We start from the raw sequence: 22548 nt of genomic DNA on the forward strand, positions 1-22548 counted from the left end.
TATATTTTCAAACAACACGAAACGGTAACACTAGCTACTCCACTTCAGTCCAATCGGAATCGTTCCTCGATAAGCCCAGACAAATCACGCCTCTATCGATTTATTACAAGAAAGGAAAACGAACGAGCGTGTTATCGAGTGCAACATTTGCGATTTGCCCTGCTGCGCGCGTGCACTTTTTATTAATCTCCCGTATAAATCAGATATCGCAGCGCTTTTCTCTCGTGTGCATTTCCAACGCGCTTCGCTAACACACAAAAAAGAAGTCAAAAGCAAGAAAGCAAAAGCCTAAAACGTCGAGAGTGAAAAACGAATAGAAAATTTGAGCTAAAAGCAAAGCGAAGCTAAGGTAAATTGCAAGCAGTCTCTGTTTTTTTTTTGTGCTATTTTCTACTTCTCATCCTCCCGCATCCCGCCCCCGCCTTCACAGTTCGCCCCGCCCCCTTCCATTCAATTGTGCAACAAACGCACGCACACAGACGCAAATGGGAGGCTTGGAGCAGTTTCAAACCACCAACAAACACACGCACACACATGCCCAGCCACACGCGCGCATATACATATACTAATATACATATGCATACATACAGATGTATGTACTGTAAGAACGAGCCAAGACGTGAAATGTTTTTTTTTGTTGTGTGTGCATACATACATTAATTGCATTAAACGGGCCAAAAAAAGGAAGAAAAAACGCAATGTCAATGTCCGCTCATGCCCGATTCAATTAATTTTCCTGTCGATTTTTGGCCCAAAAAAAAAGGAAAAAACAGCAAAAATACGCGAGTGCAACGGGTAAAATAACATGATACACACAACATACGTGTGTGTGTGTGTATGTATATATATATATACACATATATGTATATGTATACATAGGCAACATTTTTTTCTCTTATTAGTCATCTTTGGTGTGTGTGTGTGTCATGAAAAGCGATGAAATTTCAGCTGAAGCTGTACGTTCGTACATCCCCAAAACAATTTTTTTCGTGTGCAAAAACCAGCAAGAAAAAGTGAAAAAAAGAATCATAACGGTAAAAGGCTGCCAAAGGCAACTGAAATGGAAATATCAGTAAAATTCAACAAGAAAACTTTCGTGTTTGTGCCTATGTGTGTGTGTGTGTGTGTGCAAACAAGAGATTTTCTCGGAGAGAGCCGCACGTAAATTACGGTTCTCCTCGTCCTGCGTCTGTGTATGTGTGTGTGTATGTGAGCGGCAGGACACCAAAGCAAAAGCTACGAAAATTTTCATGCTGTGGCAGCAGCATATAACGGTTCTTCCTTCGCTTTTCTCAATGTGTGTGTGTGTGTTTCTGCTCTGTTTTTTTCTTTCTCCTTTTTCTGTTTTTTTTCCTTGCTCTGCTGCTGCGCAGTCGCTGCCGACGTCGAATACACAGCAAGAAAAAATTGAAATTTCTTATAGAAACTTTCTAGAATTCTTTAATTTGATGTTTAAAATGGTGGTAACAAGATTATACAAATTGTCAAACCTTTATGAAAGTAACATGACATTTTTGAATTTAAAGGGCGGTAATAATAATTGCTATTAATTTGTAATACCATATAAATATTTATTCTTCTCCTTTTCCTACACACATTTGTGTGGCACTTTGAAATTTGTTTGTCCAATTTACCGTTTTGTCTCTCTTTGTCAGCTCTCTTTTTCTGTCTCTCTCTTTAGCCTCCTTGCGATTTGTTGTCCTTCGACTCCTGAGTTCTCAACTCCAGGGACATGCCACAAGGTTCCACTGTGCGCGTGTTTTCTTTCCAAGAGCTTAGTCCCAAGGTCCCTGGCTCATCTCGTCGCTTTTGCTTCTTATTCTCCATTGTTACCCCGAAATAATACCCAACTGCATCCTCAACCCTAACGGTGTGCATTCCTGCATTCCTCTCAAGCTTCTTCTAGCTTTAGCTGGTTGGATTCCCACGAGGAACGGCCAGGAGGTGTCAAGTGGCGAGCTTGTGCCGGGAACTGCTGCAATTCATTAATAATTGCGGGGCGTCCAATGCAATCATCGAATAATTGCTCCATCGACGTTTCAAGCGTTTCGCTATTCGAAATTCCCAGCCCCCCTAATTAAAGTCCAGCGCCCACAAACTGTCGCCAACTGTGTGTGCCTTAAAGCTGATATCAATGAGTTTATGCGTCAAGAAATTCGACATACAATTAACATGATCTGTTTTACTAGCAATAGTTTTTAACATAGTTTATTTTTAGATCTTCTTAAAAAAATTTACCTAAGATATTCGCTTGTGTTTTTCAATCGATTGTTTTCAATTGAAAAGGTGCTTCAATTTAAAAAAGAAAACAGCGCGAATTGTATTTGCCCAAATTCCCGAGTGAGCGGCATAAACATCATGAACGCATTGTGTGTTGTGGTTGTTGGGCAGTTGAGGGGTTTTTTTTCGACTCGAGTTCCGGCTGTGTTGTCATTTGAAAATGCACCAATTGTCGATTCGGTGATTACCTATGCAAATATGCAGTTTGACAGCTAAACGGCAAACGGTTAACGGCTAACAGTTACTAGTTATCAGTTAGCTAATTACTGGGACAAACCCTTTGGCAGCAGGTGCAAAATGCATTCGCTTTTTTTTTTGAACAATTAGCTGTCCGACAATTGCTGTTCGAAAGTGGTAACGAGAGGCTGCGTGGGAAGCCAATGAGAAGTGACTCACTTAAATGGCCAACAAGCAGGCACAGACAGAACCGAATGTACAATACAATTGAAACGAGATAGAAATGGAAAATATAAAAAGAACAAAAAAATAAAATAAAAATAAATAACAAAACTACAAAGAATAGAAATTGAATAGTAAAGCACCCGCCAACACACAGAATTTTCAAAGCAAATGGCAAACACAAAAGATGGTCGGCGGTCGGTTGGCTTTTTTTTTTATTTTTCTCTATTTTTTTTTTGTTATATTTTTTTCTCTTGCTTTTCGTACACACAAATTGCGCTAATAATAGCGGAAGAAAAGCGGCAGAAGAAACTATTAGAAGTACAGAGAGTTCTACGCAAAAATAGGAACGCGAACATAACAACAACACGGCCAAATGCTTAAAAAAAGCCCACAAAACTGGGTGGAAATCTTCCGTGAATAGGAATCTAAGAAGTCAAATCGGCTGCAGTTTAGTTTTCCCTGCTCTCATGTATATATGAAATGTTGCACTTCAAAAAATTATAGGGATTCATAGCTAAAATAACGATTTTTATTAAAACAATGTCAGTTCTGAATTTTGATTGCTTCTACTTGAAATTTTGGAAAATTACTTGTCAGTTGGTAAACCATTTCAAAATAATTTGAACATTACAAATATTTCTGCATCAGGTTTCAAATTTACAAAGCATGAGAGGACAACTTTAGCAATAAACTAGATGAAATATGAAGTTGACCTGGATTCCATGAACGAATAACAATTTATAATTTTTGAATTGTTGATTAAATATTAATATAACCCATTTGCATTTTGAGTAAAGTTTGAATGAACGTTTGTTTGTTGGGGAATGCCAATATTTTTGTTGGCATGCCCAGGCGAACGTTTCATGTACTGTACATAAGACAATCGTGCTCAACATATCAGTACCATTTTGTAGAACGAACAGACATACAAATATTAAGTATACGAAGAGTTGGCCAATACCAATCATACAATAAGGAAAAGTTAAACATAAAAAAGTTTAAACGTTTAAAAATTGATTTATATCTACTAAATTTCGAACTTTTTTTTCTTGCTTTCCTAGAAAAATACTCACAAAGGACCTTTTGAAGTTGCTATTGTTGTGAGCACAGGTGTATGTACATACATATATACAGTTATCCCCAACAGTTTCGGGTCAATTGACTTTTAGTGTAGTGCTGCACACAAACACGCATACATATATGCGTTTTCCCACAGCTATCTGTGTTTTTTGTGGGTGTGTTTGTGTGAGCAGAGGCGGGGGAAAAAAGGAAAAAGCTCGCAAAAAGTAACAAGCAACACGGCAACTCTGCTATCGTTGGCAGAGGCCGCGGCAGCGCACGCAACAAATCGCCTGAGCTAAAGCCAAAGCCTAAGCTCACACAGATACATGTGTATATAGAAGCACACAGACACTGACACAGTTTCTCCCTCGTCCTCGTTCTCGTCCTCGTCCTTTGCTTTCTCTCTCTGTCTCAATCCAACTCCCACACTTTCATTCGAACTCACAACACCCGCCCACTTCATGCGCCCTGTCTCTCTTTCTCTCTACATCACCCAAACGTCACCGCACTATGGGCGTGATAAGCTCAAACATTGAGCCTTGATTTCGTTACGCTCCTTCTTGGCTTGAGTTTTTAGAAAAGTTTTCAAGCGCGCACCCCTATAAAATTTCCATAAATATTTAACGATATGCGTGGGCCGTCTGCACTTCCTCATTAGAAGAAGAGCTTTTAACACAGAAAGAAAAAAAATCCAATTATTATGATTAATTTTGTTGGTTTTAAGTTTAATTTTTGATCAGATATGTAAAGAACTTAAAATCGTATCTAAAGGTTTTGTAAATAAGGAAAATTTTTTGTTGATTTTCTTTCAAATAAAAAAACCTTTTTTTTTTTTCTGTGTGCATCGAAAAGTGTGGTAGAAGGTGCAAATGGGCAAAGCTTAGTGTAAGTTTAATTCGTATTAACTCATATGCGGCCACCTGATTCTCGAAACCGTTGCCTCTTTTTGTTCTTGTTGTTTATGACATCAGCATCATTTTTTTTATGCCCGACCACCAACCGTTGTGATCCACTGTACTTGGCACATTTTCCCATTTCTGCTTCATCCTTCGCATCCTTTTCTGCTGCAGATGACGTTTCGGTCCCAAGAAAAAAGGATACGAGCGAGGATGAAAGTTGAAAAAGTGGGAAAAAGGTACTAACAAAAATAAACATAAAAGGAAATTCACGTTGGCCTTTATATGAAGTGCCCAAATTAAAATTCGAAATATGGGTAACAATTCAAAATCTTTGCCTTCGTAATGAAAAACCAATTATTTGCTCAATTAAAAATCGATTCATTTATAAGGAAGACTTCGTACGAAATATGTTTTTAAATAAATAAGCTTAAATGGCATAAAGGTTACCACTATTTTATGAGGGAATGAGTTTTAAATAAACTAACGTAAAATTAAACTTTTACTAATGTAGTTTAATTAATTAATCTTTTGTTAGGGTTAGCTAACTACAGTTGTAGTTTGACTTTATTTACAAATACCAGTCACGATTAATATTAATTTGTGGCTTATAACCATAATCGTTGCTGGTCAATTAAGCTTTTCATGCTCTTTCTTTCTGGGGGTATTCAAGATTTGCCTAGAAGTTTCCAAAGACTAGATTGTTGATTATTGCACTTCCGAAAATGTAGTGATGGATTTAGGAATTACCTTTGAAATTTGAAATTTGAGCAATTTATTTACCTACTCTTAAATTTTTGTTAAACCTTTGAGAGTAGAAAAACTTCGACCTACATATTCACGTTTATGTAGCCCTTTCATATCGCTTATTTTCGTTTAAGCTTTTTGGTGTTTTTCTTTCATGGTGACGTTGCATTGTTTTCATTTTTATTGGCGTGCCGTTGTATTTGCTTTCCCCCGCTGCTGCTCTGTTACTCTTGCTATTGCTGTTCTCTGTTGCTCTGTTGTTCTGTTGCTCGTGTGCCAGCAACAGGACGCAGGACACAGGGCTCAGGACTTTGGACGCAGGACACGCAAAAGCAACCAGCAACAGAGGCAGAAACAGTGGGTGGCATAGGGATAGGTATCCATTCACATACCACATCCCCACATCGTTGTCGTCATAATGACCGACTAACTGAGTGACTGCGTACGTCTGTTATCCTGATCCTGGGCGGGCGTGTGCGTGTATGCTTGTGTGCCTGTGTTTGTGGGACCTTAAATGCGCCCCTGTATGGCCGTATCTCTCGGTTCGTGCATGCGCCTCAACAGCGGTCAGGGTTGACTTTTTGCAGGAGGCCGCCGAATGGAGGGAAGATACCAGGAACCAGAGCCCAGGACCCAGGCAATCACCCCCACGTAACCCCTCGGTAACCCTCAAGCCAGCGCAACGGCAACGAAATTAAGCTGAATCCCAACGAAATCCGCGCGCTTCTTTGGTCTTATTGGATTTCGGGGTCTGTGTGTGTGTGTGTGTGTGTGTTTGTATGTGAGTTGCTGTTCTGCGGGAATCGATAAAGCATACTTATTTGGATTTTTGGTGCAACATGCTTTAAACTACGTATACACACAGCCACAGCTACAGATACAGAATACTGAGCACTACACAGAGAAAAATTCATTTAATATTATATTTGTAAAGAAGAAAAACTGATAAACAAGATTTCGAAAGAAATATTTTCGTTGTCTACTTCTGGACAACTTTACTAATGATTTGGAAATCCCTGAAAGTATTAGAAATGTAATTATTTATTTGACCTGCGCATTTCAATGTAATGATAGCGGGGGCTTTTCTTTCTGTGTGGGAGCCACTGGGTACGGTGTGTGTTATATTTCAGCTTTATATTCTTGGGCAACCCATCGCACATAACCTCAAACCGCGTTATGGCTGCGCCATCAAAAGCTCCACAGTCATGCTTTCTCTTTCTCGACCTGTCTCTCGTTTTAGCCCTCTCCCTCTCGTCCCAGTTAGACCAACTCGAGATTAGCTTCCGGTGGGGATATAAATCATCTCTCGGTTCGTTGCTCAAGTTATAAATATTAAATATTCAAAAGCGACTTTTTACCCCCCATCCCGCCCCAGTTCTTCCTTCATCTCTAGCTGAGTGTGTGTGTGTGTGTGTGTGTGTTTTCTCTCGGCTTGCTTTTGTTTCGCCCTTTCGCTTTCAGCTTCGCACTTTAAACAGCTGCTCCTGCTCCTGGTCCTGGTCCTGCTACTGTTCCTGTTCCTGCTACCTCTACCTCTCTCTCGTTTTAACGCACTCTCCGGGAGCTTCGTTACAGTTACTTTACGCATACACTGGCGGTCATAAAAACCGCAACGCGAATGAATGAAACAACAAAAACCGCTTGGGGAATTCCGTTCCGGGGCTCTTTGTATATATGTGTGTGTGTATGTGCAAGTGTGTATGTGTGAGTGGGTCGAGAATTTCGAACAAAGGGAATCCAGGTTAAAGATTATGTTTCTTTCACTCTACCAATATTAACCCTTCGCAGTACTTCAAATTAAATAATTATGGTAAAAATCGGGCCATGTTACTGGTGAAATTTTTATTTTACTTTAATCAGCAAACAATTTATATATATTCCTCTATATTAACAAGCATTTATAGGAGTTTCATTTGACTTAATCCTCAATCCAAGCTCTTCAAATAATAACCGATAATGCCCAATGACTCTCGAAACTGTTCGAAAACTTTATCCATAAAGGACAAATATTTCGAGTAGATTAGTGAGGGTATTCCAGTTGGCCTTCGTCTATTGTAGACTTTAACCCATTCGTGTGCATAGTGAAAAGTTGCTTCCTTGTTTCTGTTGCTGTTGTTTTATTTTTTTTTGCTTTTCTGGTGGTAGTGCGTTGGTGCCTTTCTGTGTAAGTTTTGCGTTTGTGCTACTTAACCTTTTTTTGTTGGCAGCATTTTGCAAAGTTGTTGGCCAAAGTATTTTATGCTGTATGACGGAAACTTTGCAGTGTGTTGTTGTTATTCCCATTTTTATACCCTTTATTGGTTAGAGGAAAGCATTCCAATGTTTGTAACGAGGATATGAGAATCGTTCTGGTCCTTAAAAAGTATTCTCTATAATCCATCTTTAGTGTTAATAATCTGGGTTCTTAATATGTGTTGTGTATAAACAATTTGTAAGCTTACACATATAAAATTATAATGTTCTTGGCCAAAAAACAAATGACGGTTATAGAAACAATCGTGGTCTCTGTGGTCTTCCCTGAGGGTATGAAAGAAGTCGCATCTTTGCTTTCTACATTCTTGTTTTTCGGTATATGTTTTGGTCATGCCGCTTGATTTTGTGCTCAGCTCTTGGCCAGCATCGAGTGGCGGAGCTACTTTTCCTTTTGGCCTCCCTTCGCTTTGATTGTGTAAGTGCACTCAGCATGCAAACAATGCTGTTAGCCAGCAACAAAGGCGGATGCTTTGGTTTTGTTAGCTTGGCTTTGTTTTTGTTTTGTTTGCTGCTTTGCATAAATTTGCACACACACACACACAAAAACTGGAAAAATAACAAAAAAAAAACGATCTAGAAAAAACAGCGCAAAGAAGAAGAATTTTGGCTAAGCTGCTGCAGTTTTTATGACCGCCACTGTGCGAGGAAGGATAATGGTAATGATGACGTTGCCTTGGCCGTTTATCCTCCTTCCAACGGGCTTTGTCAATGACATGTCCTCTTTGCTGTCCCTGTCTAACGACAAGCTATAGCCCCGTCTCTTTTCTCATTTTTCTAACGTGCTTGTACGCTTATGCTTGTGCGTGTGCGTGCGTGCGTATACGTGATGTTGCAGTTTATGGTTACTCGTTAAAGTTAATGCTTTTAAATAGCTTATAGGTAATTTGTTGCTGTCGTTGACACCTATGCGAAGCATTTTACAAGATTTGCGCTCTGTGCGTGTGTGTGTTTGTGTATGTATAAGTGTGTTTGTGTGTCTGTGTGTCTTAGGTGATTGCTTAAATGTGGTCACGATACGCACATCAGCTGTTTGCCTCGACTTAAGTCGCATTTAGCTGTGTTCGAAATCATATTAGTATCATATCCTTTTAACTTAAAAGGTCTTATGTTCGTTATTTGGTTTGGGATTAACTAGCTTTTAGTATATGGCATTTTCAAAGTTCAGCGAGTAGTTGCAGGTGGCTCAAAGGGACAGTAGTAGTCTAAGGAAAATGTCAAGATATCTTCATTTAATTGAAGAAAACTATAGATAGTTTGGTCTTTGTTTTATTAGTTTAGTTTGTAGTGTTTGTTTAAATGTGATTAACATAGCCTAAGCACTTCCATTTATCAAAGACTTGATTAAACTAAACTATATGTTGTTTTTTCTGTTTCTGAACTATTGTTATATATCAGAAATAGCTTGTATTTTTAAATAAATTCCTTAGTTAGTACAATAAGAACTTCATTTTGTGGTCTGTGGGTGTCGGTGTTTTTCGTGGCTGTTTACACATTCATTTTAGCCATTAAATTCAGGCAGATCGTTTGCACTGCTTAAGGGGCATGCCAGTGCATATTAAAAGAGACAGCTTAATAGCAGGGATTTATTTATAAACAATTGCATGCGCATTCTAGCTGGCCACTTTGCACACCTTAGCCAGAAACCCTCCCTCCTATGTATAACTGCACCCACCTAGATATCTGCATTGGTGGACATTCCCTGCCCTGGCCCCATTCCCATACCCACTTGAAACCGCCGCCGCCAGTTGAGCAGCCAGCAAGCAGTGGACGACTAATGCTAATTGCCGGGTGGGAAAGCAGAAACAGAAGGAAAAGCAAGCGAGTGAGGTGGAAAACACATGAAAATGAAGCACACTAAAATTAGGTCGAGCAGTAACAGCAGCAACACAGCCAGTAGAATACAATTTGCCAAAAATAATCTTGCTGTGCGACAATTTTCATGCACCAAACAAACAATACACACAACACACTACCACACACACACACACACTTATAGGATATGAAAAATCGCTCAGAGTGAAAAAAGTACTTGAGTTATTGGAGCAGGCAGCCGCACAGGGGGTGGGTGGTTGTGTGTTTGCTTCTTTTTAAGATGAATGGGGGCGTTTGGGGTCTTGGGACTGGTGATCACTGGTTCAGGGAGGTGAAGTCGAGAGTCCGAGAGCTGTCAATCAAACGGACACCAAAAAAGTGCGAGGCGTTGATTTGGACTTATTTTTGTTATTGTTTTTTTCCTTGGTGTGGTGCGCTCTTTAGAAACGATAAATTAAGTTAAACATTTAGTTGAACAAAAAAGTCTCTGTACGTTGAAAAGTGTGTATATATTAAAAGCTAAATACAGTCGACTGCGAGTGCGATAAGCATGTTCTATAATTCCTGAATATATGTCACATTTTTTTTCTAGCTTTCGGAAAGTATTATACTCGTACTATTATAAATGTGCAGCTAGTTTTGAATTGGCATTTCAAATTTTGAATGCCCAAAACTTGTAGAGTAAAACAAATGGATTATAAATTTTGGGTCAACAAGTCAACAGGATGTTATTAATGATTGAGAATCTGTGGGTGTCTATGTTTGTTTTGAGTAAGGAAGATCTTAGAAGCTTTAGTCTGTTCATTAATATATATATTTTTATATGATTGATTCATGATCCTAATACCTTTGTTAAGCTAGTTTAAAGTCATAACTCTTCCCATATAAAACCATCATTCTGTATCCCCTGTGCCGCCCATCAAAGTGGAAACTCAAAGCCAACTTCTTATATTTTCCAATAAAGAGTTTTTACGAAAATACTCCCTAAGAAGTATAGTAGGTTTATATCTTCTATAACCGATATACACTGTAGCTTTATTTTTTTTTCGTGCGTGTGTCCAATGTTTTGTGGCTTATATGTGTGGGTGTTGCTTGTATGGGTGTATGTGCTTGTTGGGCTTTATGCCTCGGGTAACTGTACACTCTGTTTGCGCGCCCTAACGGTAAAAATTGGCCAAATGGCGTGCGACCAGCGTGTAGAATAATTGCTAACGACAGAACGAGACAGAAAGTGTGGCTAGAAAAGAAAAAGAAAAAAAAACAATAAAGAAAAAATGAAGAGGAAAAAATCCGCTTCAAATTTCGAACAAATATGTTTTTAACGCCCGTATGTGTTTCGTTTTTTTCCCATTTTGTTTATGTGAAAATAAAAATTTTACTCGTCGTGCTGTCTGTCGTCGTGTGTGTGTGTATCCATGTGTGCGTGTGTATCCATGTGTGCGTGTGTGTGTGCTTTTGAAGGTGGGTGGTTCGTTGGTTGGTTGGGTGGTGAGGCTTTTCTCGGTGACATGTGCATGTGCGGGTGGGTGGGTTGTTGAGTTTTCGGAACTTGCGCGCTGTTTGTTTTTGGGTTATTTGTTTCGGCCTTTTTGTACTTCTTTTTTTTTATTTTCATTTTTTTTTTTTTTGTTCTTTCTTTTGGCAACAACGTGACTTCATCATGATAAAACATGATCATTGTCGACGGGGCTGCGTAACGTGAAAAACAATTGCATGAATATTTATGTGTGCTCATGTGAGCGTTTTTTCCGTTTTTCCGTTTTTGCGGTTTTTTGTGCAAACATTTTCTAGCCATAAAGCAACGTCAAAGAATTGCCCGGCAAATTGGCTTCGGCCGTAAAATGCGTTTGCGTGTAGAAACCAAACATTTCCATTTTCCCCATTTTGTCGCTCTCTTTTTTTTTTCTATTATTTTTTTGTTGTTGTTGTTTTTGTTGTTGTACTATCTCACCCTGGTTTTTGGTGTTGCCGCTGTTACTGTTGCTTAGTCGCAACGCATTTCTAACTTAATTATTATAATTAATTGGCAAGAACAACAACTGAGAGCGCCGCCAAAACAAAAAAAAAGGGGGGATAGAAACCAAATAGGCACGCAACACGCCCACAAAAATAAATAGGAGAAAAACTTTAGCTGTGGTTCAACAGGCGAAATTAGGGTAAGACTTTCTCGAAAGTTCTAGGGTTTTCTTTTTCAAGATTTTTGATGCACATTTTGCGAAGTACATGGCCCATGTAGCGTTTGCTTTTTAAACTATCGATAATTGTGACTTTGAAATTTCGAATGTCATTGTCAATGTGTCAGATATTTAGTAGAAGGTCTGCGGTTTACGAAATGGTTAAGTTTACGCTCGAAGAAAATCTTTTGTGGGCCATCCTTTAATAGTAGTGTTGTGCAAGAAAGTTTCCTTCCTCATTTAAATTAGCCCTTTTAACGCTCTGACGCGGTTCTTTCAGCAAAAAAAAAAAAAGGGCGACAAAAGTCTCCAGTTTAGCTGAATAATTTAGCATTTATAAAACGCTTTTTCTCCTTCATGTGTCTCATGCGCCGCCCTGTGTCAGGCAGCCAGCCATCCAGCAGTGGAAAACAATGCCACGCACAGACAATAGATGGAATAATACACGAGTGAAAAAGGAGAAAGGAGAAGAAAAAAAATTACAGTAAAATACAAAGAATAACACGTAAATGTTTGCTTATAAAAATGAATAAGAACAATTGCTAAGCCATTTTATGCGCATGAAAGCGGAATTATGCAAATGTTAAGTAAGCCAAGAACAGCGACGAGGGATAACATAACGGTGTTCCAATGGCTGCTGTGACAACCAGCTTTTGTCCATCTGTATATCTATCGCGGTGACCGTGTTCCATTTTCATATCTTACAAAGATATAAGTGTCTCCCATATTCCATTTTTCAAGTATCTTAAGAACGGGTTTAAGTTTTTTGAAGTTTTTTTATAGAAATAAATTGGTACTTTATGGGATTCCTTTCCGTAAAGTTGGTTTTACAAGCAAAATGAGTACTAAGCTTGTGTAAAGAAGGTTTAAGCCTTTCCAAATACATAATCGAAGCTTTTCTACGCTTTCACAAAGTGCCCTTAACTTTGTAATACAAATATGCTTCCTGCTTGAAGATTGTTCTGGTTCTTGTGGTATGTTTTCTGACTAAATTTAGGCTTGGAACAACCTTAAAGAAATAAACTTAACTAATATTTGATTCATATTTTAAACAGGTTTGCAAATCAAAACCTAGTTCTAGCTTATCATAAAAGTAAGAGTCGAAAAGATAGCTGATTTTGAGCTCAAGCCAAGTATTAAAACCAAACCAATTTCAAATGCAAATCGAACTTAATTATTATTGTCATGCTGTCTGAGTTTTCGATAACGTTCTATTGTGTTCATAAATGCAAACAAGAATTGTTGATATTTCAGTTTTTTTTTTTTCTTTCTTTTTTCTTTTACTACTCTTTACCAGACACCGCAAAAGCAAACACAGAAGCATGGAAACAAACAGCTGCTTTTTCGCTGCTGCCCTACCCCTCTTAAGCAAGAAAATGTGTTTCGTGTTTCGTTTTTCGATTCGGTTTGGTTCGGTTCGGTGTCTAGCCTTTTGTTCTTGCCATTGGCATTCGACACACTTTTTAATTAGTTTTGCCACATTTCGCAAATAGTTGTAAGCAAATACAGCACACTCTGCCCGCTTTAATTAAACGAGGCCTTTTGCTGTTGATATTGCTATTGCTCTTACTGTACTTGTTGTTGGCTTGGATCGCTTGATTTCCCTGCATTTAACAATAAATATTTACATATTTTTATATTCAGTTTTGTTTTTCATTTCGCTTGCCCACAAGATATGGGTGCTTCAATTGTGACGGTGGCAACCCTAAACCACCGATACATGCATATTTGTTATTTCGCACCAAATTGTGTTACAAACAATCGAACGAATCGAAAGATGCAGGCATGCATGTATTTACTTGTTGGATAAACATTCAAAATACAGAACACACTGAATTTATGGATTCAGTTTCAGTCGAAATATTACAAATGTGTGGGTTGGGGGTGGGTGTAGAAGAGTTTGGGTGCTGTTTTTATTTCTATTTTTTTTGGGTTGCCAGACCTGGCACACATGTTTATCGCATGATATAAACCACCGACCGACCGACCAACCGTAAACCGTAGACCGTAGAACAATGCCTGCCAGAATTTAAACCGCAAAACCCCGCCTAGCAGCCGTCTAAAACGAAAAATAAAATACCGAAGAAGCGAAACGGGAACAACAAATGCAGAAGAAAGGCATACAAATACAGCGGGGGAAAAAAGTTTGTCTCTATAGGACGGACTGACACCTGTACAAAGCGTCAATAAGTGAGGCCAAGTGGGCTATTAAATGCCAAGTTAATGGGTTGTACAAATTGTTTTTACCAGTCGATGTTGTTATTATTTTCCGCTGTTGTTCATTTCGCTTCGCTTGGAGAGTAGACGCATTAAGTGCATTAAATGCCCGAGCCAATCGTCTAATCGATGTAAGTTATGTCTGTTCAGTTCATTCAGTTTTGTGGCTATCAAGGACTTATGTAAATCCCATCGATAAGCAAGTAAGCGATTATTGTGAGAATATGGCCCAATTATGTTATCGGCCAATGTCAAGTTCAAATGATTGCCATTAGTGCTGTTAGAGGGGGGAAATAAATTGGCTATCGAGTTTTTGTTATCAAATGTAGATATCGATAAGAGTAAATTCTAACCAAAAAGAAGTGAGTTGTTATAAGGAGAGCTTCTGCCAAGTATGTTAATGATGAATGTTAAAATTTTCTGATAACTAAAGGAACAGTTATTGGTATTCAACCAGAGAATGTTATCGATAATATCGATGTGTAAGTGTAAATTCCATATAAAAATTCAATGAATTTGTACTCTTTTACCAATGACCTTGGCTAATTAATGCATTTACGAAACTCAAAAACCAATGTCAGTGAAAATGTATATTCCCTATAAATATGTTATGGCTAAATGTCAACAGCTTGCACTGTACGACATTTTAATGAAAGCACACGAAACGCGTGCCAATATATTTATTGCAATAAATTGAGCAAAAACATTAGCACAAATTACAATTGACACGGCGATGGAGAGCAAGACAAAAACAAAAAAAATCTACATGTACATATGTGTTCATTACGCGGTCAAACTGTGTTTTATTTGCATTAAAATTGAGGTTAATAACTATGGCGCAAATTTATTGCAACTGTCAATGCATATCCATTAAAACGCTTGCGTTCAATTTGATGCGTCAAATGGTCGATTAGAAACCGCGCAACCAGCCGCAGCGGCAGCCGCAAAAACCACTACCCATGTGACGTCGCCCTTTCAACAATTACGGCATTTCGGCATTTGGCCTCGCTCTCGCCCCAAACCTCAACCCCCGCCGCCCCTCCTTAAATTATTAATGCCTTTGCCTCCTATGTCTGAGTGCTAATTTGAAGCCGTTGTTGGTTATCGGTTAAGTCGTCATTGCCAAGCCAAAGCCAAAGTCGAGCCAATTGGATCAACGTCATTCACGTATCCGATATACTCTACGTGGAGATATTTACAATTTGTAATGTCTTTCAGGATGATTATAAAATCAATTACTTAACTCTACTTTTTTTTTTTTTTAAACTGTTTTTGTTTTTATCTATAGAATCGAAATCGGATTTGCTGCTATCCTACGGCAAACTGGTAGTGAAACCATTTTGGGACAATCAAATTAGTTTTTGGACGCACGTTCTCGATTTGTGGCGCCCAACGCTGCACATTATTGCACTCCAGAGAATCGAATAACGAGTGCTTATATAATTACGCCGACATGTGAGCTGAGCTTTATACAAAATGAAGACATGCCCATTTATGCACATTAATGTATGTGTTGGTGTGGTTGTGTGTGTGTGTGTGTGTGTGTGTGTAAGTTTCTGTGTGTACAACGTAACGTAACGTATAGCGCACATAAATTGCACGTTGGGGACGAGCCCCTCTAATATGGGTCGTGCAATGCACATATCTCGTACATATTCTGACAGCCAGAATTAATTCAATAAAATCCGTAACATTTTATGAGCCATTAATTAAGGTATTAAACCGAACAGGACACTGTTGTTTAAGTGGTTTCGAAATTAATTGATTGGAAAACTTTTATACAAATTTTGACAAGAGTTTGGAGTCAATTTAGTTTTACGGAAATTGATTGGTCTCATAAACTTGGAGTTTTAGACACACATTTTATGTTTTGCTGATTTTAAAGAATTTTGAATGTTATTTTTATTCTTGGATTGGTTAAGAAACCTTCACATTAGACTCTGTTTGCTTTTGATAGCAACGAAAATAGCCTCAGAAATAGAGTAATGTTTGCATAATTGCCTTTTAATTACCATATAAAAGCACACATTGTAGAGGCAAATATATAAATATATATATATCTATATAGGCAAGATGTGTAACAGATCGTTACAGTAGTTAGTGGCTAAAGTGGTAACTTAAAGTTAAGATAACTTCGTTTCAATTTTGTAACATAATAGCAGATGATATAATTATAGTTTTTTTTTGTTAAGTTCTAAAGTAATTTTTATAAAAATAAAAGGTTCACGTTTCAGAATGCCTACTGTCTAGCCAATATCGTTGCAAAAGTAGCACAGACTCTGTGGAAGTAAACAAAATGTTGTATTTCATTAGCCTGCTCGACGATGTTTCTGCTATAATTTCAGTTTGTCTGGTAGTTGTATCTTCTCGCGACTTTGTTTTATTTTGTTCTTGGTGGGGAGGGGGGGAGTCCCCTTTTTTGTTGAATGCAAGGAAGGGGGGTGTGCTCCCCACACACGTTCCCACCCAAGGAATGTCGAACATTTTTAGCCCCCCTTCCCCACCCCCTGTATATTGTGGGTGTGTTGATGCGATCGTGTAAACGCAAAAATATGCGCAAAGCAATAAAAACCTAACAATAAGCAAACAAATGGAATATATGCATGAAATTAGCTGTGTAGGCAGTGATAAAATGCTGTTCTCTCCACTTTGCAAACTTGTTTAATAATTAAAAATCAGCACACACACTCAAGTCTCAAGTCTCTCTCTTCGTGCCTGTTTGTGTTTTTTATATCTTGATGTATACATCAAAAAGCATTTATGAATTAGCATAAAAAATACTTTGTGCTTAAAAAATATTTGATTTCCGATTGTTAACATTGCATTTAACAATCTTTAATCTTCAAATATCACTTTCAAAGTTGCAGTCAAGTTAACTGCAAACCATAAAGCTGCTCTGGTAATCAGTTTTCGGTAGTAAGTGTCATCAATTTTCATGGCCTTTCTTGCAGCGAAAAATCATGACATTATGTCGTTAAACTACTTTGTCAGAAGGTAATTGATTTTTGAAAAAAAAAAAGAAGAAGTACTGAAACTTTGTTGGCTATCTTGGATTTTACTATTTGCTTTTTGAAAGTGAAATTTTCATTTTTAAATCTTTGTTTTTCATACACTTTGATACCAAACTTCACTCTTTTTGACTTATACAATCCAATAAGATTTACATAGAATATAAAGGCAGGTTAATTTTTGCGTCATTCCCATCGGCTGTTCAATTTTAATTTGCCTGGTATGGGTATTGTGGTTCCACAGGGCGTATGGTTGATATGTTCAGTCGGCAGGAGGGACGCACGTGTTTTTGGGCCCTATTGTTTTAGCCATTACTGGTGGTTGTTGCTGCTACTATTATTCTGCAGTTGTCTGTCAGTCAGTCAATACGTCACTCGCAGACTGCTAAAAGTTACAGTCTGTGTGTGTGTTTTGCAACCGCTGCGGTGATTGTTAGCGCTATATTTATTCAGACTGCGTTGATTATTTTTCTAATTTATCTGCACATATTTGCATTTGTGCAAAGAATGACAGCCAAGCCAGTCAGTCAGTCAGCCAGCCAGCCAGCTAGCTAGCTACCAAAAGGAAAATGTGTGCAGGTGCCTGTTGGCATTATTGCGAAACACTGCAATTAATCAAAAAGGCCAAAAACGATGCCAAAAACGTCGAAATGTGCGAAACAGGTAACAGGTTGTTGCCAATTCAGAGCACAAATTAACTGTAACTTGACACCAGTCGTGTGACTTTTGTCACTATTAATATTTATTATTCAAAATAATTTAAAAATTCTGTAAACAAAAATAAGTTATTTGTGTTGTTTAGTCACTTATTTTAAGCTTAGGAAATATAAATTCTCTTTCTGATTTATTTTATAACTTCAAATGGCACTTTCCATTATATTTTAAGCTTTTTTTTTTAAGTTATGATTTTCTTTATTAGTCTTACTGTCTTACTCTGCTTGTTTTATTGCGGTTTCCCTTAACCTTTAATAACCTTTAGAATTCGTTATGCCCTTTTTGAATTTGATTTATTACCGCCATTGACATTTCAAATGTTTCTCATAAATTAAAATAAATAATGTGTGTTTTGACATTAGAATTAGAAACATTGTTCGACTTTCAATTGTATTTTTCAGCAGGTAGTTTTTGCATTTCAAATTTTGTATAAATTATATAATTTGTGGCATCTAATTCGGTTCTTGATTTACTGTTGCTGTTGCCATGAAATGATTTTTCGTTCCTCATTTCTGGCTAATAAACTGCTGCAATTGTGGGCAATTGTTTAACTGTAAAATGCCACCCACACACACACACACACACACACGCACACACCTGTAAGACATTTAAGAGTGTGTGAAAAACAGTTGAGGTCAAGTTGATAGAACTTTATAATATTCTAATAAAATAAAAATTATAAAATATAGTGGGCTAAGATTTAAGTTCTTTCTTAGATAGTTTAATTTTTTTTTTTTATCCTTTAGTAAGTTCTTCATGAAACGCACTGTACGAATGCGCCACACAATGTGTCTGATTCATGGGCTCGTGATGAAAGGAAAGGAATAAAAATATATATACTATATATGCTAGATGGGATTTGTGGCTCTTTTATTATTAATACCAGCCAGTGTTTTGTGCGCTAACATGAATATAAATACAAATGCTAACGTGTCTTTACCATTTTTCATTGCAGAGCCCAAGGAATAACAAGCTAGCGAGAGAGGGGAATTCCAGTAACAAAAACTAACAAAGACCAAGGAGCAAACAACACCAGGTGGTGGAACAGAAGCTGGCGCATCTGGGGCAGTGACACGTGATCTCAGGTGGGAAGAGCCAGCCAGCCAGCTAACAGCTAAACCGAAGTCAGCAGAGTTGAGGACGCAGGCGGGGCAGTCGGAGGAACGGGCAACCATGTCTTCGCCGGCGGCGCAGAGCAACAGCAGCAGCAGCCAGTCGCAGTCCGCAGCCCAGCAGCAGCAGCAGCAGCAGAATCAAAAGGCTAATGTCAATAACACACACGACAACAAGAATGCTACGGCGACGACGGGGACAGCGGCCGGTGGAGCTGGTGCAGCTGGGGCGGTGGGCACACAACAGCAGGGCCAGGGCGGTACCTCAGGAACTGGTACCTCGAGCGGACCATCGAGCCCCACAAAGCGCAGCACAATATCGACAAAGGAGCGTGTGATCGACAGTGTGCCATTTCCACCAAGTCGCAAACTCACCTGCGCAGATGTATTTGATGCGCGGACCGGAAAGCCGCAGCACGATATCCTCAAGCAGCACTTCATCCTGGAGGGTAGGATCGAGGAGAGCGCCGCCCTGCGCATCATACAGGAGGGTGCCACGCTATTGCGCACGGAAAAGACGATGATTGACATTGAGGCGCCGGTGACGGTGTGCGGTGATATCCATGGCCAGTTCTACGACCTGATGAAGCTATTCGAAATCGGCGGCTCGCCGGCGACCACCAAGTATCTGTTCCTTGGCGACTACGTCGATCGGGGCTACTTCAGCATCGAGTGTGTCCTGTATTTGTGGTCACTGAAGATCACCTATCCGCAGACGCTGTTCCTGCTGCGCGGCAACCACGAGTGCCGGCATCTGACCGAGTACTTCACCTTCAAGCAGGAGTGCAAGATTAAGTACTCGGAACGTGTGTACGACGCCTGCATGGACGCATTTGACTGCCTGCCGCTGGCGGCACTTATGAACCAGCAGTTCCTCTGCGTGCACGGCGGACTGTCGCCCGAGATACATGAACTGGAGGACATCCGGCGGCTCGATCGTTTTAAGGAGCCGCCTGCCTTTGGCCCTATGTGTGACCTGCTGTGGTCCGATCCGCTGGAGGACTTTGGCAATGAGAAGAACTCTGACTTCTATACGCACAACTCCGTGCGCGGCTGCTCGTACTTCTACAGCTATGCCGCCTGCTGCGACTTCCTGCAGAACAACAACCTGCTGTCGATCATCCGGGCGCACGAGGCGCAGGACGCCGGCTACCGTATGTACCGCAAGAGCCAGACTACCGGTTTCCCATCGCTGATCACCATCTTCTCGGCGCCCAACTATCTTGACGTGTACAACAACAAGGCAGCGGTGCTGAAATACGAGAACAACGTGATGAACATCCGGCAGTTCAACTGCTCGCCGCATCCGTACTGGCTGCCAAACTTCATGGACGTGTTCACCTGGTCGCTGCCCTTCGTTGGCGAGAAGGTCACCGAGATGCTGGTCAACGTGCTGAACATCTGCTCCGATGATGAGCTCATGACCGAGGAAAGCGAGGAGCCACTCTCGGACGACGAGGCGGCGTTGCGCAAGGAGGTGATCCGCAATAAGATCCGTGCCATCGGCAAGATGGCGCGTGTCTTCTCTGTGCTGCGCGAGGAGTCCGAGTCGGTGCTGCAGCTGAAGGGCCTGACGCCCACGGGCGCCCTGCCCCTCGGCGCCCTATCCGGCGGCAAGCAGTCGCTCAAGAATGCCATGCAGGGCTTCTCGCCCAACCACAAGATTACCTCGTTCGCGGAGGCCAAGGGCCTGGATGCCGTCAACGAACGTATGCCGCCGCGCCGAGACGCAACGCCATCGCCGGCGGAGGAGGGCCAGAAATCACTGTCAGCCGCGGCAGCAGCAGCGGCCAATGCAAATGCGAATTCAATCAATGGATAATTCTAAGTCAGTTAGCACCAAGCTACAGCTACAGCTAAATAACAGTCAAGTTAGTCAGTCGGATCGATGGATCGATGGGTCAATGGATCCAGGGGATCGGAGGATCAAAGGATTGGAGGAGAAGGAGCAGCAAAGTCAGTTAGTAGTCGACAGTTAAGCAGCGAACGGTGGGAGGGAGTCAGCAAAACAGTTCGGAACATAAGAATAGTCTCAAGTTTGGCTCAAAAGGAGGAGATTGATAACTGGGCATTACAGATATACAAAACACACAGCTAAATGAAAGATCATAATATATATAGAAGGCGGAATTGGTCAAGGATAGTAAGGATCAAAGAGCAGAGACACCACAACAACAACAACAAAAACCACACACACACATATATACACACACAGCAAGTGTTAACGAGTACTTATTGGTATTAAATGCAAAAGGAAAAACCAAAAACAATTGACAGTAACAATGCGAAAAACAAGAACATCCCTCGTAAATGGAAGATAATTATAAAAGTTGAAAGATTATAGAATTATATATATAAACAAATATATATATATATATATATCAAAATTTTGTGCAACGTTATATCAAAAGAGCAAATGTAAAAGCTAAGCAAAAGTTGAAAGAAGTCCAGCTTTTGGCAAGCAGTTGACAAGAAGAAGCAGTAGAGTTGCAGATGCAGTTGCAAGTTGCGCGCATTCCCCCAATTCAAAAAAAAAATTATATATATATATATATACATATATATATATATATATGTATGACAAAATGGAAAACCAAACTTAAACTTAATACAAGCAAATTAGATAATTTCAATTATTTGCTAACAAATTGTAAAACGAATCGAAAACCAACTCTCATCTCTGTAAAGTCAAACCAAAAAACAAAACAAATTGAGTGACAAATGCGAAAGAGAACTAATTCTAGCATCTAAAAAACTGAAACTTTCGAAACTACTTTCGTTGTGTGGCGTCTGCGGCGACTTCTTCTCAAAAACTAAAAACTAAAAACTAAAGAAAAAGGCAAACAAAAAAACCAAACAAAGCAAAGAATAAATTTAAATAATTAAATGAAAAGAAACAACTTCCTACAACAAAAACAACAACAACAACAACAGTAACAGCAACAATATTTTACTACAATATTTTAATACAAGAACAAGAAACGACTGAATCTCTCTCTCTATCTATCTAACTATCCGACTCTTTCTCTCTCGCACACACAACATCAACGTACATACACAAACACACACACACACACATACACCAAACAAGCGGGGCGTTGATCCAACTCAAAGTTGATCATCACCTCGCCAATCGTTTATCGGTAATTGTTTATCGTCGCCATTGTCGCCTCACACTCTCTCATCTGGTGATTGTGTATGTGGTCTTTATATACGTGCCATCTTTGTCGTAGTCATTAGCTGAATATATAATTAATACATTTGCATGGGCATCGATGCAGCGATGCAGGCGCCAGTGTTGTGCCTACCCGCCCCAAAACCAACTCCAAGCCTGCCACCAAATCGAAATAATCGAATCTCAAAACGTGTCGATAGGCTAACCAATCTACAATCTAACCAACAACTCCCTTTCAATCTCCTTTCAATTTCCCTCCGACATTTGCGCCTGCGTCGTTCACAGTCGTCTGCGTGTGCAAATCCTTTTTATACTTAATGGAATTTTAGTTACTTTAAAAAAAAAAACAAAACAAAAAAAACGTCAAAGAAAAAGACGATTAGACGATGTAGAGGATGACGGGGGATATGAAAAAAGTGAACAGAACAGTAAAGAGCAGAGCAGAAAATATATAAAGCGACGCCTAACTAAGAAAGATGATGTAATTAACGTGTGCAATGGGAATTTTGTTATTTCTGAATTTTTTTTTTTATAAATATTTCTTGTTATCTTTTTTATAATTTGTATTTATTGTAAACTATTTATATATATATATATATATATATATATATATATATACAATCAGCAAAAACACACATAATATATAAATACATAAATATATATATATATTTATAAACTAAATTGTTGTTTCTACTT

At 39.2% G+C, this 22548-nt stretch overlaps 1 protein-coding gene across 2 annotated transcripts; it reads left to right on the plus strand.

Annotated features, from left to right (window-relative positions):
* The first annotated feature begins 48 nt into the window (after window positions 1-48).
* Window positions 49-21584, plus strand: LOC108103876 (serine/threonine-protein phosphatase 2B catalytic subunit 3). Of its 2 annotated transcripts, none has more exons than XM_017209602.2 (2): window positions 49-349; window positions 18521-21584. In XM_017209602.2, the coding sequence occupies exon 2, from the start codon at window positions 18739-18741 to the stop codon at window positions 20497-20499; it is 1761 nt and encodes a 586-aa protein (XP_017065091.1). In that variant the 5' UTR covers window positions 49-349; window positions 18521-18738; the 3' UTR covers window positions 20500-21584. The 2 variants fall into 2 exon arrangements, with proteins under 2 accessions (XP_017065091.1, XP_017065092.1); XM_017209603.2 differs by lacking the exon at window positions 49-349 and adding an exon at window positions 13903-13974.
* Window positions 21585-22548: the final 964 nt, after the last annotated feature.

Source organism: Drosophila eugracilis, unplaced genomic scaffold, assembly GCF_018153835.1.
Source record: "Drosophila eugracilis isolate 14026-0451.02 unplaced genomic scaffold, ASM1815383v1 contig_408, whole genome shotgun sequence".
Classification (NCBI taxonomy): Eukaryota; Metazoa; Arthropoda; class Insecta; order Diptera; family Drosophilidae; genus Drosophila; species Drosophila eugracilis.

What these genes read in the sequence shown, in the direction of transcription:
- LOC108103876 (XM_017209602.2), top strand. Translation starts at nt 18,739, where the DNA reads ATGTCTTCGCCGGCGGCGCAGAGCAACAGCAGCAGCAGCCAGTCGCAG.